This window comes from Rattus norvegicus, chromosome 11 (genome assembly GCF_036323735.1).
Source record: "Rattus norvegicus strain BN/NHsdMcwi chromosome 11, GRCr8, whole genome shotgun sequence".
Classification (NCBI taxonomy): Eukaryota; Metazoa; Chordata; class Mammalia; order Rodentia; family Muridae; genus Rattus; species Rattus norvegicus.
The window spans coordinates 40098059-40112786 of NC_086029.1; the positions used below are offsets into that span (position 1 = coordinate 40098059).

The 14728-nt window shown below is 43.0% G+C and overlaps 1 protein-coding gene across 2 annotated transcripts in view; it reads right to left on the reverse strand.

The window, feature by feature from the left end:
• Positions 1-14728, reverse strand: part of Ltn1 (listerin E3 ubiquitin protein ligase 1) — a 56991-nt gene that overhangs the window by 7890 nt on the left and 34373 nt on the right. The window contains exons 19-25 of one of the 2 annotated variants that reach the window (NM_001024235.2): positions 14200-14342; positions 12352-12487; positions 12102-12246; positions 10959-11172; positions 10347-10584; positions 9900-9974; positions 8015-8201 (exon numbers count right to left, since the gene is read on the reverse strand). In NM_001024235.2, the coding sequence (NP_001019406.2) occupies positions 8015-8201; positions 9900-9974; positions 10347-10584; positions 10959-11172; positions 12102-12246; positions 12352-12487; positions 14200-14342 (1138 nt within the window). Of the gene's footprint in view, positions 1-8014; positions 8202-9899; positions 9975-10346; positions 10585-10958; positions 11173-12101; positions 12247-12351; positions 12488-14199; positions 14343-14728 lie in introns of those variants that run through there. The other variant, XR_005491012.2, reaches the window with a different exon arrangement.

A 14728-nucleotide genomic window follows, 5' to 3' on the forward strand; every position in this document is an offset into this window, starting at 1 on the left:
AGAGAGAGAGAGAGAGAGAGAGAGAGAGAGAGAGAGAGAGAGAGAACGCATTATTACAGGAGCACTCCTAGAAATGAGACCTACACCTTCTCTCTTCCCTCCTCTCTATGACATGGACTGCACCTTTCCTCCTAAGCCAGCAGTGTCCCTCCTCACTGTTAGATACAGAGTTCTAACATCTTTCTCAAATCAACTCCCTATCAGTACAGCCGACATTGGTTTGCAGCTCTATTTGAGCCAAGAATATGTAGTTGCCATTCCCCACAGATGACTAACTCGTGCCCTCCACACATTCCTTCCACACCATAGTCTTAATCTGGCAAATTCCTGAGGAAGACCAATCACATTTTCGAGGTTAACTTTACTCTGTATCAAATATTACAGCATTCTTTAAGAACAGAATGCAGGAATGAGTAGCACAAAATGTCATCAGAAGTGTTTCACCACCAATCAGAAAATTCTAAATAAAACTATGAATTTCTAGCTGCCCTTGAAATCAAGAGACTCTGGCACCATGTGAGCGAGACCCCGGAACTCTGTGTGATCCTCATGTCCTAACTACTTGCCTCTCACTAGCACGGCCTGTGTTCATCGCAGCTTTACTGCTTGGGTCTCAGCAACAGTTCCATGATGATTCCTTCCAGTGGACCACACAGCTCACAGCATAAGCTGTAAGGTCTGGAGCTGACTCTAAAGACGTGCGATAAAACCCCTCTGCAGTGGAGAAATCTAGAGACAGAACCTTTACAGCAACAACACACCAGCACAGGCCTTAGCACGCCTCCTGAGGGACCAAGTCACATGATCTATGTAAAGTACGTCTACTGACAATTAACCAGGAGAAAACAACCAGATAAAAACAAACTGCATGGCACACTACAGACACACAGGTTAACTGCTTTTGTAAAGCATCCTGATCTTACAATACACCTTCATATATAAAGGAATAAAAGTAAATACAGAAGTCAGTGAGATGGCTCACTGAGTGAGGGTGCTGGTCACACAGCCTTGTTCATACTCTCCGTGTGGACTCTACGGTTCAGTGCACACTGCATAAGCCAGTGTGTTTGTATGGACCTGTCATCTCAGGACTCAGGAGCTACAGGCAAGGGCTCAGAAGTGCAAGCACATCCTCCACTACCCAGGGACTCTGAGGCCACTCTTGGCTACATGAAACTGTCTCAAAGCATAAACAAGGGCAGAGAAATGGCTCAGTGTTAGGTGTTTGCACTGTTCTTTCAGAGGACCTCAGCTCAGTTCTCAGCATCTGTGTCAGGGACCTCATAACTACACGTAACTCTAGTTCCAGAGGCTCTGACTCCGTGGGCACCCACCACTACCACCACGTATATACCTAATTAGAAATTAGGAAAGTCCTTTAACAGTTAAAATAATAGTATTTACATGTCTGTGGCTATGTTTTCATGTGGTAATGAAATGTCTGTAATCCCAGCATTTGGAAAGACAAGTAGAAACACTGCCACACGTTAAAAACCTGTATGGGGCTAGATAAGTCCCAAGTCAGTCTGGTCACACAGTGAGACATTTAAAAGAAAAGTTGTAGAGAGGGCTGAAAAGAAGGCTCATCAGACAAGACCACTCACTGCTCTTGCAGATGACTGGACGCTGATTTCCAGGACCCATACTGGGCAGTTCACAGCCACCTGTAACTCCAGCTAAAAAGGATCTGACATCCTATACCGTCTTTTGGCCTCCAAAGGTGTCTACACTCACAATACCAAGACAAAACATGTAGACACATATTTAAAAATGAAATAAACATTTTTAAAACATTGGATCATATATCATTAGGATTAATATTGTGAAAATGGCCATCTTATCAAAAGCAATCTACAGACACAATGCAATCCCCATCAAAATCCCAACACAAACAAAAACTCAGAATAGCTCAAGTAATCCAGAATAATGAACTCCAGAAGTATCACCATCTCAGATCTGGTTGTAGAGAGCTGTAGTAATAGAAACAGCATGGTATTGGCACACACACACACACACACACACACACACACACAGGCACACGCACAACATACACACACACAGGCACACGCACAACATACACACACACACAGGCACACGCACAACACACACACACACACACACACACACACACACACACACACACACATACACACACAAAGATTATGTCAATTAGCTGATAGAACTGAAGACCCAGAAATAATTCCACACACTTATAAACACCTAATTTTTTAAAAAGCAGCCACAAATACCCTATGAAAGTTGGCATCTTCAACAAATAATCTTGGTCAAACCTGGTATTTGCATGTAGAATGAAAATAGACCCATATCTTATTATTCTTTAGAAAACTCATCCCCAAATGGATGCAGGACCAAATATGCTTACCCTGATAGAAGAGAAAGTAGGAAATACTAACACAAGAAAGGACTTTCTGAACAGCACACCAATCTCACAGGCACTAAGATCATCAATATATAAATGGAACCTCATGAGGCTAAAAGGCTTCTGTACCACATATGACACCATCATTAAAGCAAAGCGGCAGCCTACAGAGGGTCAGTATCTAGACTATACAAGGAACTAAAAACAAACAAACTGGGCATCAAGAAACAATGACACGAATTAAAAGTGAGGAATGGAACTAAATAGGATTCTCAGTAGACGAGAATGGCTGAGAAACACTTAAAGACACGCCCAACATCCTTAGTTCTTAGGGAGATGCACATCAAAACTACTCTGACATTTCCTCTTACCCACAGTCATAATGGCCTAAGGTCAATAAAACAACCACAGAGTCTCGAAAGCATGCAGGGGAAGGGGAACACTTATCCACTGCTGGTGGGAGTGCAAACTTGCAAAACCTCTACAAAAATCAGTGTGGAGGTTTCTCAAAAAGCTTAACACTGACCTACCACAAGATCCAGCTACCCCACTGTTAGGCAGACACCCACGTTATTACAGAAACACTTGCTCACTGATGTTCGCTGCTGCTCTGTTCATAATGACCAGACACTGAAAACAGTCTAGATTTCCACCAAGTGATAAATGGGTAAAGAAAACATCGGTACATTTACACAATGGAATGTTATTTGGCTGTTTATAAAAAGTGCAATTCTTAAGTTTATGGTAGATGACTGGAGACAGAAGCAATCATCCAGTGTGAGGAACTCCTGCTACCTTTTAAGCTTTAGTTGCATGTGCTTCAACAGAAATAGCCACAGAGGCCAGGTAGCTAACAAGAGACCAGGGAGAAGAGAGACCAGGGAGGGGAAATAGGATACAGTATTATGTAGAGGTAAAGGCAAGACTAGGATAGGAGGGTTAGGGAGAAGGATGGGACGGAAGTATAAAGAAATGAACGTAGAGAAAGCTAACACTAAAGGCCGAGCCCTTTGAAAATCCATATGGAAACCTAATACTATAGATTCCTAAAACATGTTTAGAATATGGAACTATAATGGCCCAACCAAATGAGGTAGGCCACTAGGTAAAACCTCCAGGGACAGGAGTGGGTAACATCTCCTGAGTCACTGGCAAAGGGGTCCCATAGAGCACCCCCCAAACATCCCAGGCTGCTTCCAAGGCTACTTGTCACCCTCCACAGCCTGATGGGATGGCCCTATTGATGATCAGACTTACATCATCCAGCATCCAGCATGGAGACATGAAGCTAGTGGTCCAGCAGAAGCTTCGTTTGCACTGAGTGGTGTTCATGGTACTGGAAGCTAACATTGCATGCTAGTGGAGAACCTACAAGAGCCACATGCCTGAATGACATACTGGGGCAACAGTGACACAAACTCATGGGGTGACCAAGCTTTGGGGTCATTTGGGTTTGGGTGGTTGTTTTGGTTGTTTTGGTTTTAAGGCCTATTCCCTAAGACGGAACCCACACCTGAAACTGCCAACGTGGCCAAGAACCTGACACTAGACAGGTCTTGGCAGGCCCAAGGGAAAACGCACGTTTATTCTGCTAAAGGAATACAGCAATGAGCCCTAATGACATACTGCTATACCACTAGATTGGGGTACCCCTCGGCCCCTATCAGAGGAGCTTCTCCCTTGTAGGAGTGGAGAAGTGTGCAGAGTTGCTCAGCCCTAAATGAGATGCCTTTATCAAACCCCTTCCCTCAAGGCTCAGGCAGGGATGTAAAGAGGCTACAGAAGAGTCGAAGGGGATGGATGCCATCCAGATAAACAGGACGATACAAACAGACTCCCAGACACTGTGACAGCACACACAAGACCTGCACGGGGTTAAGTCAGACAAAAATCTCAGCTCCAGAAGGGGAGATGGACACAAGAAGTTAGTTGTGATACACAGGCTGGGCCTAGGCTTCTGCACATCTGTAGCAGATGTGCAGCCTGGTCTTCATGTGAGTCCTGCAACAACTGGAGTCCGGGTTGGTCCTGACTCTGTGGGCTACATGTGGATCCTTGTGGGCTGCCTTGTGGGACGGGATGTACCTAGTCCTTCAGCGACTTGAGGTGCTAGGGTGGACTGGCAGCAGAAGGGCCTCCCTGTTCTTAGAGAAGAAGGGGAAGGGGCTATGGGGAAGGGGTCTTGTGAGAGGAGGACTGGAAGGAGGCTGCAATCCGGATGTAAAATAACTAACTAAACAGATGGATGGATGGATGGATGGATGGATGGATGGATGGATGGATGGATGGATGGAAAAAGAAGTTACTTGTGATTGATACCCCCTATGAGAGTAAAAATCAGTCTTCTACAGTAAGAGGCACTGTTTATATCAACTGCACTCCAATTCTGTCTTATGTGTGTGTATGTGGGGGAGAAGAGTTGAGAGGAAAGAATATTACTAAAATATATTGCCTATACATTTTCAAAAAACATTAGATGGAAAAACTTTATCAACCATATCAATGGGGAGAAACATGAATCCTATTTTGGGGTTTACAATGCAAGAGAAATGAAAACTTATCTTCAAAGAAAAGACACATTCATGAATTGCAGTAGCATTGTTAATCATAGCCCAGAAGTGGCAATATCATAGTTTATCAACAGAGGGACAAATGTGGCAATATACACAACAGAATACTTTGCAGCCGCCAGGAAGAACCTGATGGTGGTCCTCACAAATCCAAGCCTGGCTACACAGTGAACCAACCTAGGCAACTTAGTAAGACGTAATCTGGAGATGGTGTGGGGGAGGGGAGAAACTGGGAAATGACTGCTAGGAGCCACAGTATGTTCTGGGGACTAAACTCTGAGGATGGTAACAGCTTCCTAACTAACTAATCTAAAAACCTGAGGTTTGCACTTTACACAGATGAATGAATGTCACAATGTTAGAGTTAGAGCTCTCAGGAAAGATACAAACATTTACTGGAATACTGCACGGCACCCAACAACCCTATGTGACTGTCATGTTTTGAAGTAATACATATTTCCGCCAGGTAATGGCAGCGCACACCTTTAGACCCAGAACTTGGGAGGCAGAGGCAGGTGGATCTCTGAGTTCCAGGATAGCCAAGGCTACAAGGAAAAGCCAGTCTCGAAACAAAAGAAAACAAAACCAGCTAAACAGACAAACCCATATACTTCTAACCAGAGGAGGAAACACACACAGGACTGTTTCCAGTTCAATCCAGTTTGCTAAGGGTTTCTTGAGAAGTTAAGGCATCCCATGATTCGAAACCATTACACTTTTTTTTTTCTTTTTTTCAGAGCTGGGGACTGAACCCAGGGCCTTGCGCGTGCTAGGCAAGCGCTCTACCACTGAGCTAAATCCCCAACCCCTACACTTTTTTTTTAAAAACTGTCTCAGTTCATTTCAGAACACAGCTAATACATTTACTCTTCTGTGACATTCTGGCTGGCTTGTTTCTATCTCCTTTCACATTTCAGGCTCAATCATAAACGCTGCTCGTGGACACGGCCTGCACAGGTCTGCAGCAGTTGGGGTCTTAGAGCTAACAGAAGTAGGCTCGCACACCCATCCTAACCCAGAAGCTATTCCCAATGGAGAAGCTATTCACTAGCAAATGAATACTTCGTTTTCTCCAAGGAAGTCCACCCACCACAGAGACAAACTAGTCTGAGGGGTAGGTCCCAGGACAGAAGGAGGTGGCCAACGGAAACAACAAGGGCATCTTCAGAGGGTTTGGTGTGGTTCTCTCTCTCTCTCTCTCTCTCTCTCTCTCTCTCTCTCTCTCTCTCCTAATATCAAGTCAGAGCACTTTGCTGCTTGTTTGTCAGTTTTCCTACTTTCAGGTCCCTTGTGTGTATCCTGGGTTCCAGTTTTGAGTATTTATGGGATTACTGAGTGTGTGAATGTGTGTATGTTTCTTGTGCTTTGCCTTTGGCTACTTTTCTTAGATGCCTGCTTGTTTTATAAGGAGAGACAGAAAGAGTGAGGAACTAGACAGGAAGGGAGGGGAGAAAGAGCTGGGAACAGTGGGGGAGGTAAGGCTGTAATCAGAATATATTGCATGAAAAAAATTACTCTTTTTTTTAAAGATTTATCTATTTATTATATATAAGTACACTGTAGCTGTCCTCAGACACACCAGAAGAGGGCATCAGATCTCATTACAGATGGTTGTGAGCCACCATGTGGTTTCTGGGAATTGAACTCAAGACCTCTGAGAGAGTAATCAGTGCTGAGCCATCTCTCCAACCCCAAAAACTTATTTTCAATTAAAAACAATGCTGCTGTTGCTGGCACTGTGATACACGCCTTTAATGCCGGCATCACAGACGGAGGCAGAGCTTGTGAGTCCCAGGCACAGCCACACAGTGAGACCTTGAATTTAAATTTTAAAAAAGCTTCTGCACAACCTTTTTGGGTTCCTGCCTATCTTGAGAATCAAAGCCATGGTGAATGTCCATTTCCCTGAGATAAGGAATATGATGACGTTCAGATGACAAATGCTATACACACCAAACTCTGAATCTGCTGTTAATTTCTGGACATCAATAATACTTTAGGAACAAATCTAAAAGTTCCAAAGGGGACTCTAAGAATACATCAGCAAATGACAGTAGCATAAGAACTAAACCTAGGAACAGGCTTGACAATAAAATATTCTGCTTAGCAACTAGATCAATGTTGTCCCCAGTATAATCCTCTCCTAAAATGCAGACATGAGAACACACACTTGGCCTGGCATAGTGGCAAGAGTGTGCAAACTGATATATCTGTACTAAGGCACGGGTATAAGCGACAACATAAAGTATAGTTTAAGAGTTCTGAAAAGCTGACTGGAAAAGAATGCATTTAAGTACATTTGTGTGAGGAGCTCTCAGCTAAGCACTTTTGTATTGACTGTAAGAGAAGAAACTTACCAAGGCTGATTAAACCAAAGTTTGACATCAGATTAAGTGTCCACTTGTGACCCCAGCACTCGGGAGGGTGAGGCTGGAGGATGCACATGTCTTAAAACCAATATGAGAGCAAGGTCATGTCTCAAAACTGACAAAAAGAGTTTTGTTGTTGTCTTTCTAAAGAAATAAAAGTTAAAACTGTGCACGAAGGCACACACTATAATACTAGAAGTGGGGAGGCTGAGGCAGCAGACTGGAGTGCAAGCCCAGGCTGGACTGCATAAGACTCTGTCTGACAAGTGAAAGGAGTGTGAGAGCAGAGGAGGGCGGGAAGGCTGAGATGTGAAATAACAGAGACACCTAGCGGCCGATGCAGCAACTGCACGTTGCTAGTCTATTATGTGAGGCTCTTTGCTGGATTAAAGTTTGAGGAAGTACCGCTCAGCACAAAGACTGTCCTCAGAACCTGTTCTCAGTGATGTCACAACTACATCTGGGCAGCAAGGCGGTGACTTCCAAAACAGCACCACCTAATCCCGACTCTCTAATCACCACCAGAACAAAGCCAAATCATACAAAGATCTGTCCTACTAGTACAGAATTAGTTGAGTACATTCTGTTAGGAGAAAAAAGAGATTACCATTCCCAAGATTCAGTGCTGGGGACAGAAGCTGTCACAGGCTTTAACCCACAGTGCCCGCCAGCACCTCGGCCCTGTGCTTATTTACCTGGGACGAAGCAGCTTTGAAGAAAGTGAGTATCAGCTTCCAAGTGAGGAGGTAGCCCAGAACGTAGCAGAAGTCCTCACTCAGTGGCTTAATGGGAACTATCTGGCCCACAGGGACACAGCCCAAGACATTCTCCAGCAGTTCCTCCTGAGTGCTGAGGAGAGACATCAGCGCGGCCGGCGGTGACCTGGGGACCAAACATCACACAGTACTGTTTACCTGACTCTTAACAAATGAAAGGCACCTAAACACTTCAAACTTTTAAAAAAGAAAATCTTCCCCTAGTTTACAAAAAAAAAAAAAAGCCCATGCTGTAGAAAGACGCTACGTGGTCAACACCGAAATGCAGCTGTAGAACACACCTATCCCAATTTTCTGTTTCTAATTAAGAAAACAAGTCACACCGCCAGAGATTTCTGTCAAAACAGGTCAGTGAAGGCTAACCGAGCCCTTTGTAGTCCTGTACCAAGAGAAGAGGAGACATTGAGTCTCACCTTACTGTGCACCCTACTGTCTTACTTTACAGTTACAACATCACCACAATTCATCCAAAGGATAAACTTTTGATCAGAGTATCTGTATTCTACAAAGTTGACATTCCCATTAACTCAGTACCATTTTCATGTGGACTAAGGGGTCTTAGAAAGTGAAGTTCTCCTTGGCCTCTCAGAATCTTCTCCTCAGCCCTCTAACCTCGCTCTTTCCTTTAGGTCTAGTGCTACATTTCCTGATGGCTTCCTGCTGCTTGAGCATGAATTTAGGCTTTCTCCCAGCTTCCCCACCTCATGGCTCAGGCCTTCTAGTGTGTAACAACTGCCCTACTATCCCTCAAACATCTCCTGACACTGCTTTCCATACCGCCAACCGATACTGTCATCTAATTCTGGGATGCTTCCACCTCAGCTTGCTTCTTTCTGCAATTCATGCTTTATCTCAAGTCACAATCAGCTGATGCTGCCCTGAATCCTTAGTGACTCCATCTTCACAGCTGTACATGGTGTATGCATGCATGTGTTTGCCCAGACGCACATGCACACATAGGTCAGTAGAGGACACTGGTTTCTTCCTTTATCACTCTCCAGCTTCTTTCCTTCAGACAAGGTCTTCTCACCGAGCCCAACACTCAACACTCACTGCTTAGGCTACTCTTACGAAAGCAAGATCAGGGTGCCAGTATGGGGTAACTGCACATCTGGCCACACACAGCTTTTATGTAAGTGCTGGGGATTCCAACTGAGGGGCTCTTACCTACTGATCCAGTTCCCTGGCCCAAGAATCCCATTTTTTAGGCCATCTCTTATCCTGTCCTTAACGACTGTTCCAGATCCACCAGCAGCCGTCAGAGTATAAGATCCTTAAAAACAACTGCTTACTTGCCCCTCAGCACTGATGCTGTGTGTACAAAGGATCGACCAATAGATACCTGAACTGCTTCATTATTCCACAGCTACCATAAGGCCAAAGAGTTTAGACTAACAGCAGCATATTGAACTATGATCCAGGAGTACTTAGGAGAGAATACAGGGGTAGGGGAGACTGCTCAGCCGTCACGAGCACCGAGGCACCAGCCCCAGCACCACGTGGCATCTCCCAAGCATCGATAATTCGGTTCCAGGGATGTGACAGACCTCTCTGGCCTCAGGTGGACACAGGAGCGAGACGGGGGTAGAGACAAGAGAATGCCAGAGGGTGGCAGGGTCAGCCAGCAGGGCAAATTGCAGCAGCAAACAAGAGGCTATCAAGACAAGATGGAAATCGAGGAACAACACCCTAAGATTGTCCTGTAACCTACACACACACACACACACACCATGGCACACAACTGCACTCACACAAACACACTCACAAAAGGTGAAATGAAAGCAAACAAGCCAAAAACCCTTACAAGGCTGGCTCCTCCTCTTCATCTCCATAGGACTTGAGATTGTCCTGGTCATGCTGCGGCAATTCAGCCATCAGTCTGAAAAGCAGAGCATGGCTTTTAGAGCATTTATAACCCACTGTCTGTTGCTCACTTGTGCTTCAAGGCCAACAAAGCGTACTTTGTGGTGAGTCTACACTTAATAATTCCTTTCCAAAACAATTACTTATGGACAAGATTGTATAAATAAGAATTACAAAGGGACAAAAATGACATGGTCAAAACTTTAACCACTCTATAAATAGGATATATATATAATCCAGTCTCCTGTCTCACTTAATTTTTTAAAGATTAAAAATGCAATCTAGGAGCTGGAAAGGTGGCTGTGTGGATTAAATCAAAACAAAACAAAAACACTAAGTGTGCATCATGCTTAGAGAGTAAACCCTTATCCAGCTATGGCTGTCTCACTTGTAGAGCATGTGGTAAGCGGCAATTTGCACAGGTCTGGCTCTGAAGAGAAGCAGTGGGGTCAAAGTATTCAGCAAAGTCTGGAGGTGCTCTGGCAAGTTTGTTTTCTGGCTGGCAACCAATCTCTTGGGGAGCTTGTGACTCAGCAGCTGGTCCTTAGAGATGTATGTTAGCGTTTCACACATGGGTTTCAGCACTGCGTTCTGAAAGGACGTTTCAGACAGGTCTTTGTCTTCTCCTGGTATTGAAATGAAGAAACACACACTACTCATGAGAACACAAGTGGGTTGATCAAATGAAAACTAGATTCAAACATGACAAGTCCTCACTGGAAATAAACTGTGTTTCTGTTACCCTCAACTGTTATAATGGTCTCTATTACACTTTTTAAAAAGGCATAGCAGTATAGAGGGGTTCTAATGCTGTCCTCTGTTGAATTATAGCATCTTAACTTGCAGCGGTTTCTCAATACCAAACCATCTTTTTTCCTGTCATGCTGTGTCTGTACTACAATGCAGCAGCATAGAGACCGCCTCTAAGAAACGAAGCCCATTTTACATTTTTCAACAGCCATTTTCAATAATTACCATTATTATGCCCCTTTGCACTTACCTGTGGCATTTACCAAAAGAGGCAATAGCAAACCGTGGATGCCTTTAGAGAAAAATTCTTTCCACTCACTGATTAGATTTACAGGAAGATTGTCAACAGTATCTGGAGTTATCGAGTCAAAAAAGGCACTGAGGTCACAGGCCAGATCAAAGCTGACACAGGCAAACAGCTGTACCAGCGGAACACAGTACAGGGCCTGGTTCTCACTGGCTGTCTACAGAAAAGAGAGAAATAAAACAGGTAAGCAGGCTGCTACCCCACACAACAAGCAGTACAGGACAGAGATCTTTATCATTCTCCATCAGAGATGAATGGCAGAGGAGGGGAAGAGGAAGGAAAAGAGGAAAAAAGGTGCTTGTTGAAGTTCATAGTTCAGGAAAAATTCATGCATGTTTGCATCAAACAACTTTCAAAAATACCAGGAATTTAACAATTATTAATGAACAATTTATTCTGAAATGAACTTTTTAAGCTTGTAAAGTATGGAAGAGAATAATATTTGCATTCACCAAGTACAATACATTAAATACACATGCTTCAGAGCTCTACCAGTTGAACATTAAGTTATCTTAAAATAAAAAAACTCAGAAGGAGATTGGAGCTAAAATGCCAACTCACACAGTGGGTAACCAGTCAAAAGCAGACTTGGACCACGTCAGTCCTGACTGACTTTGCTGTCCATCTCAGACCTACCTCACAGGTGACTGTTTTTCTAGTTACTTGGGTTCATGTAAGAACACCAATTCCCCACTCAATGCCATTATCTTTCATAAATTCCTTTGGTCATACTGTGCAGTGTGCTTTACACCCCAAGAGACAAAAACAAAAACATACCAAAAAACCCAAACCGTGCCATAATGAAATCTAACCTGAAAAGTCTGTGTTGTAAAGACTAAGTTCAATCAAGTGATGAGAAGATTTTAAATGCAGTTTGGAGATCACATGAAATCACTATCGTTTTTCAGGTCTATCCAGCAACAGCTAGTGCAGGAACAACTAGGAAGCATTTTAATGTTCTTTAAACAAAGTATTTTACATGTCTTCTCCACAAAGGAACTAATCGATTTAAAATCAGAATAAAGGGTCAAGACGCACAGTATGTGCGAAGACCCAACAGAGTGATGACACGTCAGGCTAATTTACCTCCAACCAAGCCAACATGGAGCACATGATGAAATCCCATTCGCTCTCTGCTAGCGGGTACGAGCAGTACTTCAGAAACAAGGAAAGGAATCGCATGATTTCTATGTTTAAACCAAGGACCTCTGGACTTGCTTCCGATAGATTACTGTGATGAAGGCAAAGACATTCAATTAGAGAATACCCCATTTTAAACCAGGCATGCATAAATGATGTAGGCCCACATTTTATATAGGAATAAAGTATCACCTACCAACTGAAGAGAAAAATATCTTCATGCTGTTTCCTCCAGCTTGTTATAATTTTTAATATACCATGCAATAGCTGTTTGTCATCTATACTTCTGGTTTGCAGGCAAGAATTGAAAATGGCAAGATGTCCAAAAGCTCCTAAAGTAAAGTGGGAATGATGATGCACTGTAAACAATGTCTATAAAGCAAGTCTACTTTGGAAAACTGAAAATGTACTGTACAAGGTCCTAAGTCTCCTTGAAGAAAGCTTTAGGCTGGTGTGATGCCCAGGCCTGCAACCCAGCTCCCTTCAGAGGTAGAGGAAGGAGGATGCTGGCATTTAGACCAACCTGGGCTGCACACAGACTGTGTGTATAAATAATTAACAAAAATAACCCATTTCTAAGGCATTACACTAAAGAGTCAAGAGAAGAGCTCGTCAGTGCTATGGGCACAGGTGTGTCCCGTGCCCACTGAGCACGTAGTTCCGAATGGGGAACTGGAAAGAGAGGACAGGAATACACACCATTGGACTTTACGAGTCTTTTCTACTTTGTATACAGAAGCCTTTTGTACTTACCTTTCAAAAACAAGCAAACAACAGAGACACAGCTATAGAGTAAACCGTTAAATGAAGTAGGAAACAGAACATATAGAATTATATAATTAATACACTCACTCAAAAAGCACATATGCTTTCTGGTAAACTTTTACATTACAAGATATTCAAACTTCACAAAATAAAATACAAAATGAAAATCTCAAAGAATTGTAAACTATACGATCATAAAATGCAAAGTCTACTTTGAAAGTCAAAATCTTTCTTGAGCAGTGCCCAAATGAATACCTTTAAAAATGGCTTCTACGAGTGAAGTTACACCAACCAGCTCATTGACTTCACTCCTGGAGGACCCTACCATTTCAAAACCCATCCTCTTATTATCCAACATCCTTTGTTCCCAATGTCAGTTAATGAACTATCTGCACTCATTCTGTGTGCTAGGAATGCTCTTTCCAAACCGCATACATGCTCAAACATGTATACTCTAATTTGCATACATGCTCAAACATGTATATTCTAATCTGCATACATGCTCAAACATGTGCATTTCAATCCCCATACAAGGACATTCCAATCCACATACATGCTCAAACATGTATACTCTAATCTGTATACATGCTCAAACATGTACATTCAACATGGCACTTGAGGGATTTTTGAGAAATTAGCCCTGACACTGGGCAGCATGGAAACTTACTCCTTTCTGCCATTCCCAAAGCAGTACATGATGCTCTGCTACAATCAATTACAATAGGACGTAACATGACTTGTGTCTTTGTCTGTTTGTCTGTCTGTCTCTCCCCCTTCCCAACAGGAACTGCATGGAGATGCTTATTAAATCAGTAAACACATGACCCAACATAGTGCAGAGTTCAAAAACTTTAAAATACTACAAAACTATTCTTTTACCTTTCCCTGTTCAGTCATTGGTTGACTAGGGAGAAATGAGACGTAGCTTTACAACGCTACACAGGTGAAGGTTGAGGATAGAGCTGCTCAGTGGCAGAGAGCTTGTCTAGCATGCAGAAGGCCCTAGATCCCCCGTACCATGTCAAGATCAGCCAGAGGCGGAAAGTATATGATTATGGGACTCTTAGGTATATAAATTTCCTCACAGCTCTAGCACTTCTGTTCAAAAGCGCTAAGCTCGCCCCTACAGGAATTCATGGGAAGCGTTACCAACCTGACAGGTAACAGAACTACAAGGCAGAATGACATGAGCTCCAGGACACTCTGACACTTGCACATACTCAATCCTTCTCTTATCACAAGAAATAATTAAAATGTAGAATATTACCCAGCAACCTACCATTAATACTGCAAAGGTCTTCTTTAGTCCAACCCAAAAAAGCAGGAATACACTGAGCACTAAATTCCTTCTTTTCTTCTTTAGACAAAAATGGACAGAGACTTTGAATGGTATGCAAATTACCTTCTGTTAGAGGGAAGAAGCTGCGTAGAGAGAAAACATTGTGTATAGTTATTCTGTGAGTGTGGCTACTTCACAACATGATGTTATTCAGACCACTCAGAAGGAACGTGTAAGCTCAGCGCATAAATACTTGTCTGGAAGAGGACCCATCAGACTGATGCTAACTCCACATTTCTATTTTGCATTTTATTGCTTTTATCTTTGCTGCGTATTTCTCATTTTTGAAAAGAACATTTATACCTTTTCTAGAGTCTGATGATTTTTACCTTTTATTATTATACCAGTGGGCTGGACTGCAAACAGCCTAATAGTGGGATGTGTTGGTGTGGCATTCACAAAGTCACGGGATCAATGAATAACATCAAAAAACTTAAGCAAATAAGAGCCCAAATGCACTCTGCAGAAT